The following is a 20,007-nucleotide window of genomic DNA, read 5'->3' as shown; positions in this document are numbered from 1 at the left end:
CACTAAGAACCGGCACTTATACTGACTATCAGTAGCGGTTCGTGTTACAAACCAGTACTGAACCGCCATTGATACTGGTGAGCCAAAGGCTGATTGAACTAAAATTTTGGGTCTGCATCATTGGCGGTTCTAGCCATGAACCGTCACTGATAATACAGATCCAAAATTTTAGTTCAATCGGCCTTTGGCTCACGTCCGCTTGCCGGTTCACATCCATTGATCCACACACTGGTATTTTCGTCTCGCTCGGTCTTCTCCTTCCTCTGCAGTACCTTACTCTCTACCACTCTCTCCATACCTTATCTCTTTATGAGGAATCAAACCAAATAGTATTCTAATTAATCATCGGGATGATCATTTGCTTAATTATGACAACAATGATTAATCAAAATACCATCCTGGTAGTCTCGACACATGTTTTGTACCCAAGATCGGAACACATATCCTTTCAACATATAACATTACAACAAAACTTAAGAAAGAGTGAGTAATTAAATCATATTACAAGCTCTTAAGCATTTAACCATTTATATAATTTGCAACAAAAGAAAGCTAGGAGGATGACGAACAATTCACCTCCTAACCAAAACTAGAAACTACATAACGGAAGATTAACATCTATGAACTAACAAAAACTAGATGAAGCCACATGCCATAGGCTCTACCCAAAATCCTCACCACGCGAGTAATTTGCACTACTCATTCTTGCCACCTACATTGACGGACGTGAAGTAGCGAAATACGAGCTCCTCCACATTGGTAGAACCTAAAAGAGCAGCGTGAGTACGAAGGTACTCGTAAGACTTAATCCATAATAGGTACATATAAATAACCCAACTCTAAGGATTATGCATTGAGTCATTAATAAGAAGTAGGACACAAGGTTAAGTAAATTCACATACGTAAGCAGCAGTAACACCTATGCATGAGCACCTATATTTAACCACATATATTTTTCTATTTTGTAACCCTTGACTTGTATATAAACGTAAATGGAACTATCTCATGAACATAACTGTAAATCGAACCATATCAAACCCATCTCATCCAACCATACAACACATCTCACATTCGCAACGCTACAACTACTGCAAATGGACAGAAGCGTGCTCAATACCGAGAGCATGGCAATTTAAATTATTCTTACACCCTGCAGGGCATACAACTTTATCCACACGACTCGAGGACCATTCGGTTTGAGTGGCCACACATGCCCACACAAGGGGATACTCGTGTTAACCTTTCTCATATCCAGAACTACGTACTTGCACAGGCCCCTATGGCACCGTGGTTACCACGAGCGTGTTCCGGACACCTCCGGCTTCCCGCCACCTTGCTTCTTAATTTTTTTTTATTTCTCTTATACGTCATAAGGACGCATGGCAAGCGTCAGTACGGCGTATGGTAATTAGCTTGTCTTACTATTAGATCAACATGTGGTTGGTATACAAAATACTAGAGCCAACTGCAATAACGAATGATGCTTAAATGATACAAGCGGTCTATAGCATCCGAGTTCTTGTCCCAAACTGCACCGAGGAACTTCTCCGGTGAAGAAGATACCTTTAGCACCAGCCACATGTCGCCTCGTACTCACAACTCATACAACACACATCATTATTATTGCGTTTGTAAACAATAAGTAAACCCTAAGCTCGTGAATGATAATTGCACAATCACTCGACTTCTACCGAGGACCTATGCATTGCTAAGAATTTTGAATAACTCTTAAGTTAGATATTGACAAGGTTAACAAGGCTACAAGGATATGAATAATCAGCAACTTAAGGTAGATGTAATGTAATTAAATATAGGTTCTACATATATAAATCCGATATCGACTCGCTAACCATGCAAAGGTACATAAGCGACAACTTACTAATTTAGACTCCATTCATTTCAGACAAATGTGCAATACGCTTAGATGCTTGCTTTGCTGCTCTGGTGTTTGACTGATACTTCCAGCGCAACACTCACAAAACTCAGATAGATTGGCGTCGCCTTCACTCGCTTGGATAGTCGGCTCAACGCTCTGTAAACAAATCGAGAATGTATTGTATAAACAAATGAACGATAGAAAAATGTGCAAATGATGCATGTTTGGACAATAATAGAGTGCCTTGTTTCAAAAAAAAAAGAAGCAAAAATCCACCAAATAATTATGGTTCTGAAGTTTAAATCCTCGGATAAGATAACCTAAGTGCACAAATCCACCAATTGGACTCCCGGAGGGTGAATAAGCTCGTAGAGGAAGAAACGACGAAGAAACCCTTTCGACAGAGAGGAAAGGGGGAGTAATATCAGGGAAGTCCTCCAGGAAGCTCGTGGGAGCCCCACCTTTGATCTCTGGCTGTCGACACGTCGATTTGGAGCTCTCTCTCTAGGGTTTGTTGGAGTGAGAGAGTGAATGAGAGGGGGGGGGGAGAGGGGTAAATGAGATAAAATGAGTGAGAGAGGCGATTGACCACTTAAGGGAGCGTGCGCTGGCGATCAGACCGCGGGAAGCCCACATGGCAAGCCTACGTGGCTATCCACTGGCGGTCAGATCTCAATTGAGCTAAGTCAAACCGCGAGAAGGGTTTTTGCTGAATTTTGTTTTAATTTCTCTCTCGTTTCTTTCTTCTTTTCTCCAAGGTATTTAGGGTCTTCATATCTCTTCCTATACCATTTTCACTCCATAAATATCTAAAATAATAACTAACCACATAAAATATACCGCCATGATGATTATGTATGCTTAATCCCATAATTAGCGTTTTGAGATGTGACACTCTTCCTCCTTTCTCTCTCTCATGCATGTGCGCACGCTGTTTCTCTCTCCCATGCATGTAGGCGTGTAGCGGAGCTTGTGCGGTGGCCAGCGAGCTCAACGGCGGAGCAGCTCTGGGCAAGTGCGGCAGCGGGTGTGCAACGGAGCTTGCGTGGTGGCGAATGAGCATGGCGATGGGTGAGCGGCTGTTGATAAGCGCGAAGACAAGCGAGCAATCGAAGGCTCCGAGAGAGTGGCAACGTGGCTCCGGGCAAGCGCGACGGGTGTGCACTAGAGTTTGCGCAACTACGGGCGAGCGCGACAGCCGAGCAGGCGCAATGGTGGGCGGGCAACCGAGCGGCTATGGGCGGGGGTGATCGAGCGGTGGGCATGTGGAGGAGGCGGAGGCCAGTGCAGCTAGTGGAGGTACCGGAAGTCGAGCCGACTCATTTCTTTTTTTTTTTGGTTCTCGATCCACTCATTACTGTCGGTTTGTGGCTCGAATCGACAGTGATGGTTAGTTTTTGTGTCGGTTCTAGATCTGACAATGATAGTACTATTTGTGTTGAGTAATCAGTAGCGGTTCAGAACCCGCTACTGATGGTGATTTTTTAAACCGTTACTGATGACATGTTCTGTAGTAGTGTGTTATTCAAATTGTATGTGCAAATTTGTGTTAGGTATGGCCACGACATTTCAAAATCTTGGATTAGTGTTATTCAAATTGTATGTGCAAATTTGTGTTAACTATGACTACAACATTTCGAAATCTTGGATTTTGTTGACACTCGTTGTTTTGAAATCCAACTCGATCCTTAATTAGTTCCGATCCCGACATAGATAGAAGAGAATGTGCACTTTAATCATGGCAGTGACTACGAATGTTCTGAAAAGAAAATTTTCGTGCTATGTGTAGTGTACCCTTTTCTATTGACTACGAATGTTTTTACAGCACGGTCAGTGACCCAATCTAACTACTCTCTCTGTTGAAACATATTAGAAGTTTTGGATATGGCATGGTCTCAAATATGTAATTTGACTATTATTTTCTATTAGAATGTATTTATAATATTCAATGAATTTATGAGTTATGAAAGTATATTTCAAAACAAATCTACACATATAGTTTTCATATTTTCAAACTAAATATTTTTAAAGTTATTAGTAGCCAAAATGTCAAAAGTTTTAACAAACTTTGTCCAAAACGTGAAGTATAACCTGTGGAGCCTAGTTAAACGCGCTAGCTTAAGCACGGCATATAACATGTGGAGAAACAAAGCAATCATTATATTCATGTCGATTAAGTCAATTGCATTTTGCAGTACTAATCTAAAGTTCAGATTGTGCATCGACCGAACTAACGAGATCAGCGAGATCGATCGACGGCTCCCTTTTCGTCCCAACTAACGTGACCATTTTTATTCTAGCGAACATGGGAGCTTCGTCGGTGTTAACTTTGTGCAGGAAGTAGGAGCAATCATAGCATAACAAAGATAGCAACTGCTGAATTAGTCCGATCCACATCATGCATGCTTACATGCTTTATCAAAAATTTAAAATACAGTTAGACCAGTTTCTCAGTTGGTTTGATGACTCTACGTCGACAGCATGATCGTGTTCCATCAACTTCGATCGATCCCGGTTGCTGCTTCATTTGATATATGGAGTGCCTAGGACATCAATTGACTATAAATAACAGCTTATTACTATCATTTATGTAAAAACTGACAGTGCAAATGTATCACTATCTGTTCTTAAACTCTTGCATTCGAATCATAATAGAGTCATTAAGAACCGACATTGATAGTCGGTATCCGTAGCGGTTTGTTGCTAGAACCATCACCGATACCAGTGAGCTAAAGGCTGATTGAGCTAAAATTTTGAGTCCGCATCATCAGTTTGGTTTATGCCTAGAATGTAAGATGTGATTTCGCTTATTCGACTCTTCATAGAACCACAAACAACCACTGATAATATGGACCTGAAATTTTAGTTCAATCGGCCTATTGGCTCATGTCTGTTCTTCAGTTCACATCCACTGATTCACACACTGATATTGTCGCCTCACCCGGTCTCCTCCTTCCTTTACAGAACCTTACTATCTACCCCTATCTCTCTCCATACCTTATCTCTTCCTCCCCTCTCTCCCAGTGCTCGTGCGCACGCTGCTTCTCTCTCGCATGCATGTGGGCATGCAGCTGAGCTTGCACGACAGCTGGCGAGCTCGACGGTCAAGCAGCTACGGGCGAGCGCGATGACAGGTGCACGGGCGAGTGGCCGCTGGCGAGCGTGATGATAGGCGAGCAACTGAGCGGCTCTAGGCGAGTGTGACAGTGAGTGTGCTACGGAGCTAGCGCGGTTGCAGGCAAGCGCGATAGCCGAGCGTCTCCAGGCAATCGCAATGGCGGGCGGGCGGCTGAGTGGTTGCAGGTGAACGCGGTGGTGTTGGAGTTCATGCAACGGGGACGGCTGAGCAACTTGTATGAGGAGGAGGCGGAGGCCATCGACGTTTCTTTTTTCTTTTGCTCCCGGTCTATCCATCACTGTCGATTCTTTTTGTGTTGGTTATGGACCCGACATTGATAGTCACTGACTAGTGATGTTGAGTAATTAGTTGTGGTTTAAAATTCATCACTGATGATGATTTTGAACTGCCATCGATGATATGTTTTGTAGTAGTGTGTTATTCATATTGTATGTGCAAATTTGTGTTAGCTATGGCCACAACATTTCGAAATCTTGGGTTTTGTTGATGTCTTAAAATCCAACTTGATCCTTAATTAGTTTCGATCCCCGACAAAGATAGAAGAGAATGTGCACTTTATTAATCCTAGCAGAAGTCGAGCCCTCGTGCACCGAAGGGGGGCCGAGGATTCCGTACCGGGGAAGCCCCCACGCCGAACACGATGGGATCAAAACTCGAAGCACCCACCCGCGTTCGCCCCACGGCCCCAGCCCAGCCCGCCACCCTGACCCATGTAGGAGCGTCCTGGCTCCGCGCCCTGCCCGGTTGACCGCGGACACCTCCTGCCCCACTCATATCCCTTCCCGCCCCCACCTGCCAGGTACCACGAGAGCGGCAACAGAGCGACACCTCACCCCCGCGTTCCATTTCGGTGCGAGGGCGCGGGCGGGGCGGGCTGTCCTGTCCTGCGTGGGTGGGTGGCGTCCGTGGGACCCGGCGGAATATTTGCGGCCGGCGGACGGTGGCCCCCCGACGGTTCGTCCGGAAGCGCGGCGCCAGGCCTCTCTCGCCGGGGCACGGGGCCCACTGCCACAGTCTCCCACAGAGGCGCATTTGACCGCTGGGCCCGTGGATTCGAATGCCCGGAAGACGGATGGGCGACCCGGATTGGGCGCGGCTGTCGACACACGGGCAGGCGGGGCGGGGCCGCACGCAGCCAAAGCGCGCGGAAACCCACGCCCGTGCGGCGGTGTAGAGCAGAGCAGAGCCTGAGCGCGTCGGAATCCGCGGACGGAGGCAGGGGGACCGGGGGCCGGCCGGGAGACGTTGCCGTTTCCTTGGATAATCTTGAGTAGCACGTGGACAGGAATAGTAAACGGGACGTCCAAATGGCTCTGACAACCGTTCTTTAAACAGTACTATATGCTGCGATAGACATTCACTGCTTGATTGCTCGGTAGGGAAAGGAAACATGAAAAATGGATTATCTCGGTTGAGAATTTTTTTCATCTAATATCTATTTATCTATTATTTTTTAACTACTTTATAATTTTTTATCTATCTTTTAGTATAAATCTTAGTTATTTCCTCTGTTTACAAATAATTGATAATTTTGACTTTACTATTTAAAGTTTGACATCAATTTTTTTCACAAATACATAAGCAAATATTTATAAGTGTATGATGTTAAGAAAGTATTTTTTAATAGCATATCAAGTGATACTTACATTATATCAACCAACTAAATATTTAAAAAATTAAACTTAGTCAAAGTGTAAATAAAAAAAATATAATTATTAAGTATTTATAAATAGAGAATATAAATTTTAACGTAAATAAATAGTCTTAATAATCTATATATTCTCAGTAGTTAGTGAAATTTCCTCTCGGTGCGTTGAATCTGGGATGTTGAGTAGCCGGGTCAAACGGGATCATTTTTTTTAAGGTTTATGAGCCGCCCCCGAAGCCCAAAGCCATCGAATCCTACGTGGGAGATTCATTAATTTGTCTATTGGATCATGTGAATAGTGGTGGACTTTTTCTTTAAGTAGTTCATGAACAAATTTTACTTTTCTTCCAAAAACAACTGTTTAGGAGAACTTTTCAAAGAAATGTTTTCACTGAATCCTCTATTGCAAACGGCATGAATAGTGCGCAGAGTCGAGGATTCGTCAATCGTGTTTTTTTTTTTTTTTTTTTTTGCTCAGAACCATTTTGATCCAAACTGGGCCAAGTGGCGGACTGTCAGAGGACAACTGTGTGCTAAAGAATACACATTTGTATAAAAATATACAGTATTATCTATAATTTCCCCGCCCCCTACTAGCTAGGATAATCTCGTGAGACAAATTGGCACTCTAATTGAAAGCCAATCATCCAACAATGAGTCAAATTCTTTTGAGTAAATTAAGAGTGGGTTTGTTTAGCGGAATATCTCTAGATGGAATATGCATGTCTACTTTTTTAAGCTGTTTCGTTGGAGGGTAAGTTGAATGAAATGGTCTCTGGAGGGAATATTCTTTTCAAACGTTGGATGAGTCCATTCACGAAAAAATGTTGGACGGAGCATTTCATGTTCTGAATGAGCTTTATCTCTGTTGTAATGAAAATAAATCTATTAGGTTATGATTGTGATTTTAGTGATTAATAACAATATAGTCAATAAGACTAACATATTTTTCAAAAATATATATTAGTAGGTCTTATAGATGCAATACATAAAGAAGCTATTGAAGCTGAGATAAAGTTTGATTGAATTGGAGATATCCTAAAAAAATTGTTCTCACCAAATAATCCGGTGTAGATGAGTTTGCACTACCAACGCATTTTGTTCAGAGGTGGTTGAACTCACCAGATGTTTCGGTGATAAAGCTTTTGCAATGTCGGAGTATTCTGTCAGTGGAGTTCAGTGAAGTTGTACTCACCAGAAGGTCCGGTGATGCCCCGGTGAACACACTGGAGTATTTTTGACAGAGGGTGAGGATCACCTCACCGGATGGTTCAGTGTTAGAAGAGTAAGAACAATGGAGCATTTAATAGAACATTGGAGCATTTAATAGAACATTGAATTTTTTCAAGAGAGTTGAAAATCAACACATCGGAAGGTCCGGTGTTTTGAGTTGAACACATCGGAGTATTTCTTGCAGAGAAGAAGAGAAGTGGCTCGGTTGGCTCAATACAAATTACTAGCTAGTCCGGTGATGAGTTGCAGTTACATTGGAATGTCCAGTGTTCACAGTGGTTCTGAATGGGGTTCTAATGGCTAGTTTATGAGGTTGTACACACCAAATGTTTCGGTGCTTGTACCATTGTCAATACTAGAACATTCGGTGTTTACAATAAAGTTGATCCGTTGAACGGTTAATCCGCGGGGTTGTGAAAGGATCAGTGACGTCCTAAGAGGGGGTGAATTAGAACACTTAAAAGCCTAAACCAAATCGGTTCCAAAAACTTCACAAGATAAACTTATATCAATTTCTATATAAATATACTCTAGATTTATCTAGTGTGTCTATTTTACCAATCAAAAGGTTTGCAACCTATAGCCAATCCTAGCAAACTATTCTAGGAAAGTAAACGCACAAAGGTAGATTGCAAAAATGTAAATACGGAAGCGTAAAGACGGTAGAGAAAAAACTCAGCACAAGGGTTTTTATCTCATGGTATCGATGATATAAATGCCACCCCTAGTCCACGTTAGAGCTCCACCAAGGATATGCTCCTAGTCGTCAAAATTCTTCCGATCACGATTCTTGAGTCACCAAGTTACAAAGACAAGGCCTTAATCCAGATGAGTCATCAAGCCATAAAGGCAAGATCTCACCACTAGCCTCTCTCCCAGTCTCTTGTTGTCATCTTTCCTTAAGAGCTTGAGCCACCAAGATAAGGGTCTCCGAGTCCCCGTACATGTGTCTTGTCATCGCCCCATACCAAGTCGGAGGGTCAACAAGCTTGAGCAACTCCAGCTCAAAGTGCAAGCAAGTCATCAAGACTCCAAAGCACTAGTATACCACCCGGTATAAGCTAGGATCACTCCTTAATCCACTCTCTAGGCAGCAATTACCTAGCAATACTCTCTGTAGGCCTATAAACACTTATCACTCACAAAATGTGTGCTTAATTGCCATGGATTATCACATTAAGAAATTTGGTGGCTTGGATGTCTTCTCAAGTGTCTCTGTATTCCTCTAGACTCCAATAGCATGTCATACCTTCAAATGATTGAGTGGAGGGTATTTATAGCCTCAAACCTACCAACTAGTCGTTTTCTCAACGGTTCAGAAAAGCTGTTAACACCGGATAGTCCGGTGACAGTGGTAGTACAAACACCAGATAATCCGGTGTATACGTCATCAAAAACTAGCCGTTGGACTCCCACTCAAAGTCACCATAAACACTAGATACTCTAGTGTATACTTCATCTCTATCATCGGACTATCTGGTGAGTTATCCTGAGCCAGACCATGCCACTTCTTCTTTGTGCAAAACACTCTAGTGTAAGCCTCCAGTGCACTTCCTCTTGACACCAGGCCATCTGGACAGTTCATCTTTGTTTTTCGTCACTTGAATCGCCTCTCCAAGAAATGCTCCGATAAAGCCTCTGGTGCACTCACTTTCCATCATTGGACCTTCTGGTCTGTTATTCTCCGATCTTCAACACCTACAACCTTCTCTGTAAGAATTGCTCCGGTGTATATCTTCCGCTGATCACCGACGCTTCTGGTGAGTTCAACTTCTTCTGTCCCGTGCCAAAATACTCCGGTGTGCACCTTCTTCATCAACACCGGACTACCTAGTGGCTTCTTCAGTTCTGCTCTTTTCTACAGATAAAGCTCCAGTGCTACACCTTGCTGAGCACCAGACTATCCGATGAAGTCTTCAGCCTTCTCTCCCTCTTTCTCAGAGATGCTCCGGTGAGTTCAATTTCTTCTGCACTGGACTATCTAGTGGCTTATCTTCTCTAGCACTTGTCCAATTCAGTCCATCTTTGTCTCAGTTGCAGTAGCTTCTTCATGCATTGCATCCATGAGACCTACTAAAGCATATACTTGACAAACATGTTAGTGCCAATGATTATATTGTTATTAATCACCAAAATCACAATCATGACTTAATAGGGTAATTTTTGCTACAATCTTACCTTTTTTATGATTGATAATAACACAACTAAAACAAATAACAAATAATAAATGATACCAATTGTAGAGAGCACAAAGCCTTACCACATTACTTGGATGCATGTTCTTATCACTTAGTCCCATTTTGTTGTGGCTTCTCCTTTCTCCATTGCCACTATCTCCCTTGATCGACCCATTCAAGATCTTATTCATTACATGCTTTTGATATCAAATGTAGATGAGTCCCCTTTGGCATCTTGCTTGTTCTCCACTAGGCATGTCTCTTGCTTTGGTCATCAAATTTCTCCCCCTTTGTCAATAATCTTAAAAAGGGCTATAAACATATGTTGAACTCGAGGAAGAGCTTTAGAGCACATGAGAGAGAGTTTTATAAATTATGATCCACTGAAATGATACCAATTGAAAAGATATACCAATTATAAAGGTAGGGGCATTGATATCAATTGAAAAAGACAAACAAGGATCATAATTCATGAAACTCACATGATATAATCTAAACTCCCATTATATGTAGCAATATATGCACATCTAGACAATAAGTAGAGGTAGAAAGTTTAAGTCATATCATGCATGGAGGGAGCTTAAAAAACAAATGAATTGACAATAATACCAATTATAGCCTTTAAGTATTACATACCTTCGGAGACATGTTGATTGCTTCACGAGACTCCAGTGAGTTCAATTTCTTCAGCATCGGACTATCCGGTGCCTTCTCTTCTTTGGGACTTGTCCAATTCAGTCCATCTTTGTCCCAATTATGGTGGCTTCTTCATGTATTGCATCCATGAGAACTACTAAACCATATATTTGATGAACATGTTAGTCCCAATGACTATATTATTATTAATCACTAAAATCACAATGATGGCCTAATAGGATCATTTTCACTACAGGTTGAGGCTATAAATACCCCTCCACTCAGTCATTTGAAGGTGCTAGAGTCCAAAGAAGCCCATATACACTTGAGAATACATCCAAGCTATCAAAGTGCTAAATATGGTCATCTAAGGTGATTAAGCACAAGATTAGAGAGTGATCAGTGCTTATAGGCCTAGAGAGAAGTGTTGCTAGTTGCTGAAACCTAGAGTGTGGATCAAGGAGTGATCCAACCTTGTACCAAGAGGTATGCCAGTGCCTTGGAGTCTTGGTGACTCGCCGACACCTTGAGACTTGGTGGCTCAAGCTTGTTGACCCTCCAACTTGATGTGGAGCGGTGGTAAGAAGAGTGTACGGGGACGCAGAAACCCTTACCTTGGTAGCTAAAACTCCAAAGTGAAGATGATGTACAAGTGACCAGAAGAGAGGTTAATGGTGAGACCTTGCCTTGGTGGCTTGGTTGCTCATTGTACTTGAGGCTTTGCCTTGGTGGCTTGGTATCTTAAGAGTCATGACCAGAAGAGCCTTGACAACTGTGAGCATATCCTTTATGGAGATCCAACATAGATTAGGGGTGGTTTGTGTGCCACTGATACCATGGGATAAAAATCATTGCGCTGACTTTGCTCTGTCTACCTTATTTACATTTTCGCATTTACATACTTGCAATTTAACTTTGTACAGTAGGTTACAAACCTTTTGAACGGTATTGTAGACACACTAGGTAAACCTAGAGCATATTTAAATAGAAATTGATATAGGTTTATCTTGTGAAATTTTTAGAGCCATTAGTTTTTTATGTGCCCTATTTCACCTCTCCTCTTAGGACATCACCGTTCCTCACACATGCTAATATGGCATATTCCTATTGGTTAGAGTAAATGCACTTTTTTGTTAGCACGCTTTAAAAGGAAGATTGTAGCAAACATGCCCTTGGGGAGACTGTAGGAAACATGCTCTTAGGGAGATTGTAGCGACCATCTTTAGGGCATGTATGTGATTTTGGTGATTAATGATAATATAGTCAATGATATTAATATGTTTGTCAAGTATATGCTTTAGTAGGTCTCATGGATGCAATATATTAAGAAGCTACTACAGCCGGGACAAAGATTGATTGAATCGGAAGTCCTAGTAAAATTATATACACCATATGGTCCAGCGCTCAAAGGTTTGTACACGCCAGAGCATTTCCAGAGGAAAGAGTTGAAAAGGCTACACGCCGGAAGGTCCTATGTTCGGAGTTGCACACACCGCATGGTTGCACCAGAGTATTCTTTGTAAAGAGGGTCTCAGCAGCTACTTGGCGTGGTTGTATACGCTAGATGGTCTGGCATTCTTAAGATAGTGCACGTCGGATTATTTCCAGTGGAAGGAGAAAATACACAACAGACTGGATGGTTCGGCGATGAAGAGGTTGCTATGCTGGATTGTTTTTTCTAAAGAAGGTCTTAATAGCTAGTTTGGCGTGGTTGTACACACCGAATAGTCTGGCAATAAAGATTGGCTACGCCGGAGTATTTTGCATAGAGAGAAGTAGCGCAGGTTGGCTCGAGTGTACAGACTGGATGGTACAGTGATGGAGTTGAAGGCAACGCCAGAATATCGGTGTTCAAAATGAATTTGAGTGGGGTTCTAATGACTAGTTCATGGAGGATGTACATGTTGGATGGTTCGGTGAGCACAATCTGTTTACACCGGATCATCCGGCATATACAGAAAAGTTGAGCCGTTGAGGCAATGGCTAGTCCGCGGGGTTGAGGCTATAAATACCCCTCCGCACGTTCATTTGAATGTGTGATATGGTGCTGAGTCCAGGGAAGCTCACATACACTTGAGAAGACATTCAAGCCACCAAAGTGCTTACAATGATCATCGAAGGTAGTTAAGCACAATATTAGAGAGTGATTAGTGCTAATAGGCCTAGAGAGAGTTGTTGTTAGGTGTTACTACCTAGATAGTGGATCAAGGAGTGATCCTATATTGTACCAAGTGGTATGCTGGCACCTTAGAGTCTTGGTGACTCGCCGATATGTTGAGCCTTTGTGGCTCATGCTTGTTGACCCTCCGACTTGGTGTGGAGCTACGGTAAGAAGCTTGTACGGGGACGTGGAGACCCTTGCCTTTGTGGCTTAAGCTCTGAAGTGAAGATGGCAACAAGTGACCAGAAGAGATGCTTGTGGTGAGGCCTTGCCTTGATAGCTCGATGGCTTATCTTGCTTGAGACCTTGCCTTAATAGCTTGGTGGCTCAAGAGCCGTGACCGGGAGAGTCTTGGCAACCAGGAGCATATCCTTGGTGGAGCTCCAACGTGAACTAGGGTGATGTTTATGCCATCGATACCACGAGATAGAAATCCCATGTGCCACATTTGCTCTCTCTACCTTATTTATGTTTCCACTTGCAATTTACCTACCTAGATAAGTTGCAATTCCTTTTTGAACGGTAGAGTAGACACACTAGATAAGCCTAGAGCATATTTAAATAGAAATTGATATATGTTTATCTTGTGAGTTTCCACATTTTGGAGCCTAATTCACCCCCTCTTAGGATGTCACCAATCCCTTCAGCAACCTAATGCGTCTTAATTTATTCGTAGGGCCTCAATTGCTTTAACAGAAGGGCAAAATTGGGTCAATTGTTCAAAATACAATCTAAGTCCTAATTAAAACCATCACTACCACCAACTTAACAACACCTTCACTTTTCTTGTCCACCAGCAAAGTACACCAGCTCCATTATCACTCCCACAAGGCACAACACCATAATCCTTCCTTCTTCTTGTCCTCCACCTCAACCATCATCCTTCTCTCATACCTCTGGAAAATAGCCTTCACCACCTTGTTCGTCCTCTGTGCCTACTCTTCCTTCTCCCTGAGTTTCCCTTCCTTCTCCTTGAGCTCCTCGTTCCTCATCATAACAACCATGTGCAGCTCACCAGTACATCTTTCCTTGGCGTGCCAAAACTTGTCTATAATGTCTCAAAGGTGGCCTATGGTCCTCTGCACTCGTTCAACACATTCCTCGTTAGTCACATTGTTCTTTATCTTTCCGCAAGAGCAAAAACGAAACAAGTGATCAATCCATTGACAAAAAAACAATATTATGTACGAAAAACACGCTCTTACCTTCGGCCAGTGTGAATTCCTTCCCATCACACCTTCCTCCGGGGGGTGCATGCCATGCATGGTGGCACTAGAGACTAGTTGAGCGATCCACTCCGCCCCAATCGGATTCCTCAATCATGCCGGAAACCTCTCTCATGGATTCCATCTACCCAAGCACCATCACAAAGGTCATAATGCAGTAGATTGGAATCTAGTTCTACAACCCTAAGAAAAGGAAACACCTCATTACATCATTTTGATTAATCGTCCATTGAAGTATCCATACACACAAATCTTTTTTTAAATGACAAAGGTAGGAGCTCTGCCATTCATTAAAGGAGAAGTGAAAAAATGAGTTTACAAGAGTGGCTATATTGCGCTGTCGTCATTGATGTACAAAGGAGTCAAAGGCCAGATCACTTCCATAAACACACAAGCCTAGACCCAAGGACCTAATGTCACTTGAGGGGACACCTTCTTTGAGCAATGTCCTCGTTTGTGCGTAATGTAACTTGATGGGCTGCCATGCATTTGTTTTGGAAGATCCGTCAATTCCTTTCTTTCCAGATGTTCCACATAATGTAGATGAACAACCCATTGCAGGTCCGACATTGTTCCTTCGGCATTGCCCTTGCCGTGGATTCCCACTAGTCTGTGATGGATTAGAAGTTCGATGCTGACCCTATGTGGCTGAAGTTGATATGCTCCCAAGCCAGCACTTGGCTCCAGACCACCTGGGCGAAAGTGCAATGCATGGAAAGGTGAATCATGGTTTCTAGTGGCTCGTTGCACAAGGCACACGAGGCCTGGTGTGCCCAACCCCTCAATGCAAGATTATCGGTTGTTAGAATTTTACTATGGGCGAGAGTCCATCCAAAGAATTTGCATTTGTTATCTGCATGTTCTTTCCATATAAGGTTGTTGTTAAACCGATCGAAGGAACCGTGAAATTGTGCACGGTATGCAGAACTTGTCTAGTATTGGCCATTGGTGGTCCAGTGCCAGGTGATGGTGCCCGGGGAGTTCGGTTGGAGAGACACCGACTACAATCTTATCCAAAGGGAGACAAATTCCTCAATCTGTTCAGTGGTGATGATTTTACCACAGAGGGAGCAAATCCAACTATTGTTGTGAAGCTCTTGTTGAACTGATTTATTCTTCCTCTTTACAAGACTGAAGAGGTGCGATGCCAAGTTTCTTGGAGCTTTGCCTTCGAGCCACACATGGTGCCAAAATCTGATCTTCCTCCCATTGCCAACTGTGATTATAGTGGAGGCATTGAAGAGTTAGCGATCGATTAATTTAACCTTAGGGCATGAACTAATCGATTCACCGAACCCTATGGCACGAATCCATCGATACATCCTATGAATCAAATGGCATAATGAAACCATGAATGGATTGAAAGCTGAAAGGACTCACCACATTCATCGACGAACTCTCGTAGCTCGCATCTGTTGTGAATGTGCATGGCCCACGACATTCGCTCGTGTCGTCCAAGCTTGTGGATACTCGCCAGCAGTTTGTCTCCTCTGAGGTCATGGGTGTTGCACGTCATGCACTAGTCTTCCCAAACCTCACGTATCTTCCTCGTTCGGTGTTCCTTGCCATGCCCCTTCGCTTCCCTGGCATGGCAACATCCACCGGCTACATCCTCGATGGCGGCAGTGAGAGTGGAGGGGAGAACACGAGAGGAGAGGAGGCAAATGAGGAATAGGGTTATGGGAGTCGGTTCCCTCAGTGCACGACTTGGACCGATCATTCCACCAAGCCCAATGCAGACAACTAAACACTCCCAAATGCACACCACAATAGAAGCCAAACCTCTCAGGCCCTATTTGTTTGGTCTCTGCTTCTTAGAAGCTAGAAGCCCAAATAAACAGCCTGCTTTTGCTGATTTTTAGCTATGATTTCTGATCAGTAAAATCAGTCTTTATTACTACAAAACCCACATAAGTTAGGATCATTTTTTTTGGCTTCCACCAACAACAGGCTTCTAGACAAGCAATATCTTGTAGAAGCCTAAATAAATAGGGCCTAAAACAACTTACCAAATACAGTCAAGAGCAATGCAACCGGGCCTATGTAGGCAAACCAAAACAGGGCCCTGTTGTGTTGACCTCGTTTGGATTGGGCCAATCTGGGTCGCCTCCTAGACAGGCCGGTGTTTAGAGAGGCAACCAAACACACCTAAGCACACTCAGGTGTAGCGATCGGAATCTGCATGCATGCCCAAACACCCTAGCCCCTGGGCCCATATATCTTGTTCGCTTCCCGTGTTCTCTTTTCTTTAGAACCACCCAAAAGGTAGCTAGCAGCAGCAAGCCAGCAACGATTGATCGATTTTTAGTGGCAAGTATAGGAGAAGCGAACGAGGCGCATGTGACCAGGCCATGTGTGCCGTGTTACGTATAGCTGGTAGCTCCTCGTCGATGCCCAGCTCGCTTGTGATTGTGATCGAAAAAACCATGCGCTGGTGGCCGCGGCAGCTTGCGTTGCGTACGAACAAAAACACCATGAAGGCTTGTAGTAGATTATTGCCTGCTGGGGATGCGACCAAGCGTTCACGTTTTCGCTCCATCATCACCTTCGCAGCACAGCGCTAGAACTTACGTCAGCCCTATCTTTTTTTTTATTTGGAGGAAATGGGGCCCGGTCTGTCAGAAGCACCATCACCGAACTTGGTTAAACGCCCGCACAATCACCATTCAGGCATTCACCAACTAGGCGGTCGCACTGGCCGGATGCCCGTCGGAGTCCGAGTCCGGCAAAGCCTCGTACTACTCCCGCACGCATGTAGAGTAGTGAACCCCCACACAGCACACGTGCTGGCCACCTCCCGCCTACTTATACCCGGCGCCCTTCGTCCCTCCCGTCCTGGCACCTCGATTGAATCGGTCTCCTCCACGCTCCTCACTCACCTGCAGTCTCCTCTCCAACCACCAACCCACCCACCCCATCTCCATCGCGAGCTCAGCCAGATCCAAATCACGCGCTCGCAGACAGCAGCGCAACACGTACGAGTGTAATGCCGGGGAGTGTGCCGCTGGCGCTGGGCCTGGACACGGCGGGGGTGCAGGTGCCCTGGTACTTCCGGTGCCCCATCTCCCTGGAGCTGATGCGCGACCCCGTCACCGTGTCCACGGGCCAGACCTACGATCGCACCAGCATCGAGTCCTGGGTCGCCACTGGCAACACCACCTGCCCCGTCACCCGCGCGCCGCTCGCCGACTTCACGCTCATCCCCAACCACACCCTCCGCAGGCTCATCCAGGAGTGGTGCGTCGCGCACCGCTCCATGGGCGTCGAGCGCATCCCCACGCCCAAGCAGCCCGCCGACCCGGACCTCGTCCGCTCCCTCGTCGCGCAGGGGCCCCGCCTCCCCGCTCTCCGGAGGCTCAGGGCGCTCGCCAGGGAGTCCGACAAGAACAGGCTCGTCATGGCCACGCAAGAGACGAGGGCGGCGCTCGTCGAGGTCGCCTTCGGCGGAGGAAGCGAGGAGGCCGAGGCGGAGGCCATGGCGGTGCTCGCGCTTGTCGGGCTCGGGGAGGGGGAGGCCGTCGAGGTGGTAGGAAGGGAGGAGAGGGTGACCAGGCTCGGCAAGGTTCTTGCTGGCGGTCCGGCAGTCTCATTGGACGCAAGGGTTAACGCTGGCGCCGTCGTGGAGGCGGTGGTGTCGGCGTCGGGCGCGGAGGGCCGGACGGTGCTGGGCGCAGCGGACGGGGTCATGGAGGGCCTCGTCGCGCTGGTCGAGGAGAAGGCCAACGCGCGCGCCGTGCGCGTCGGGATCCGGGGCCTGTTCGCGCTCTGCCTAACCAAGGAGAACCGGCCCCGCGCTGTGGCGGCCGGCGCGGCGTCCGCGCTGGCCCGGCGCGTGGCGGAGGGCGGGGCCGGGGAAGCCGAGCGCGCGCTGGCCGCGGTGGAGCGGCTGTGCCGGGTGGAGGGCGGGCGCGACGCTGTGGTCACCGGCGCCGGCGGGGGCTTCGCGGCGGTGTCGGCGCTGGTGCGCGCAATGTCCGGGCGCGCGGCGGAGCACGCGGCGGGCGCGCTGGTGGCCGTGGTGGGCGGGTCGGAGGCGCTGCAGGTGGAGGCCGTCCGCTCGGGCGCTATGAACCAGCTGCTGCTGATGGTGCAGGGCGGCAGCTCGGAGCGTGCCAAGCGCAAGGCACAGCACCTCCTGAAGCTGCTCCGCGCCGCCTGGCCGACTACCGACTACATCGCCAACTCCGACGACTTCCTCCAACCATACTAATTATCAATTAACCAGGCACCCTCATTGCGCAATCGCATTGTAGCATTCCCCAAGCTTAAGTGATAAAGATCACTGCAGAGCTGCCGGCTTGTATGCCCTTGCAACCCAACGGACCACCCCGTGGGGCGCGGCGCCGGCGGCGTGCATGTATGATGCCGGTAGTAGGACGGAGAAAATTTTCGCTGTATCCAATTTTGTACGTACGTAATGTTGGCATGGAGGAGGGGGGTTCTTGATGATTTGATTAATAGTTAGCAGTCACCGATTGTTTGTACATGGCATTAGTTGGTTCTTTATTTTCCTTCGGTCCAAAAATTCCATAAAAAGATGTTTTTTCCAGGTCCGCCCGCGCGTGCGGACGTCCGTGTGTGTTTGGGTCAGTGAAAGTACAGGCGAAGTGAAGTAGAGAGGAGATTGCGCTTTGAAAGTTGGGCAGCGGCAGAGCTTGGCCGGTGGCGGTGGGGCTGCCTGCACCCCCTGCAGGATGCTTCTGCAGAATGGAATGTTGTCGCCGCAAAATTATCACATCTCCCATTGTTCTGTTTTTTTTTCCATCCCCGTTCTCTCTCTCTCTGTCTCTCCCGCACACAGGATGACGGGAGACAACGTACCAGTGAAAGAGACGCGGATGCGATTTGAAAAGGAGGACCATGGCATGTACTAGCAGTGGCAACGGGATGAGGATCAGCATCCCCCTGCCTCTGACTCTGCCTGCGCCTCTTTTGACCGGATTGGCGAGCGGAGGGAAGACCAGCTCCATCATTAGTGCGGCCACGTCCCTCGCCTTGGACTTGGACCTGACTGCTATGTTGTTTGCTTCTCCGCCTCCCTCCTCCCGCCTCAAAAGAATGCTGCTAACCACCGGCGGGCAGGGGAGCACCGAGCGAGCATAAAAGCTACCATAAATCCTCGTTATTGCGGTGGCAAACTGGGTACTGCTAATACACTGTACGCATCCAAGCATGACACGCTACCGTTTCGATGCGTTCTACTGTGCACAGCCCCTTATTATTTCACACTTCATAATCTTTGAATGCTTGAAAATAAGATAATTCTAAAGTCATCCACCTTCCGCCGAAGTTACGGAAGAGGGGTTTGGGTTTGTAAGGATTCATAGATTTTCTTTTTTGAAGAAGTTTCAGAGGAGACAAGCCGATCAGTAGAGGAGGTGGGCACGGGGGCAAGGGGCAGGAAATGGGAACGGATACGGTGGTAGAGAACCACCGAAGACGGATGAAGATAGGTGGAATTAGGGATGAATCCAACCAGCGCATAAATAAAAAAAATTATTGCTAGACATCTAGAGAAAAAAAAGTGGGACGTTCGGATTCAGTGGCTGTGATGGATCGACCAAGAAAATTTTTATTTTGAGAAGTCTAAAATATAACAACAACCTTATTATTTCCTTGCCCTCCATGCACTACTAGCCTGTGGAGTCAGGATTGGTCGATGATTACATGCACGCAGAAACCAGAGAAAGCCGGTCGGTCCTACGATTTTGTGATCGTGATGGTGAGGCATTCTTCTTGACGTACACGATACTATAATAATCCAGTGTGTTGCTTGAAAGATTAGTCGATTAAATAAAGGAGGAAGGGGAGTGCCCGCATATCATCTCGCGCACTGACGGGAAATAAAGCGGTGGTCGTCGTGGATTGCGCGCTTCCTCGCTCGCTCGCTGCATGTTCGCTCGCTGGCAAG

At 46.0% G+C, this 20,007-nt stretch overlaps 1 protein-coding gene across 1 annotated transcript; it reads left to right on the top strand.

The window, feature by feature from the left end:
• Positions 1-16,818: 16,818 nt before the first annotated feature.
• Positions 16,819-18,580, top strand: LOC133917542 (U-box domain-containing protein 26-like). Its single transcript, XM_062361422.1, has one exon. It carries the CDS (start codon positions 17,083-17,085, stop codon positions 18,304-18,306), a length of 1,224 nt encoding a protein of 407 aa, XP_062217406.1. The 5' UTR covers positions 16,819-17,082; the 3' UTR covers positions 18,307-18,580.
• The last annotated feature ends 1,427 nt before the right edge of the window (positions 18,581-20,007 follow it).

This window comes from Phragmites australis, chromosome 5, assembly GCF_958298935.1.
Source record: "Phragmites australis chromosome 5, lpPhrAust1.1, whole genome shotgun sequence".
Lineage (NCBI taxonomy): Eukaryota > Viridiplantae > Streptophyta > Magnoliopsida > Poales > Poaceae > Phragmites > Phragmites australis.
The sequence above is the reverse complement of the archived record's forward strand: the minus strand, read 5'-3'. Positions and strand labels throughout refer to the sequence as shown.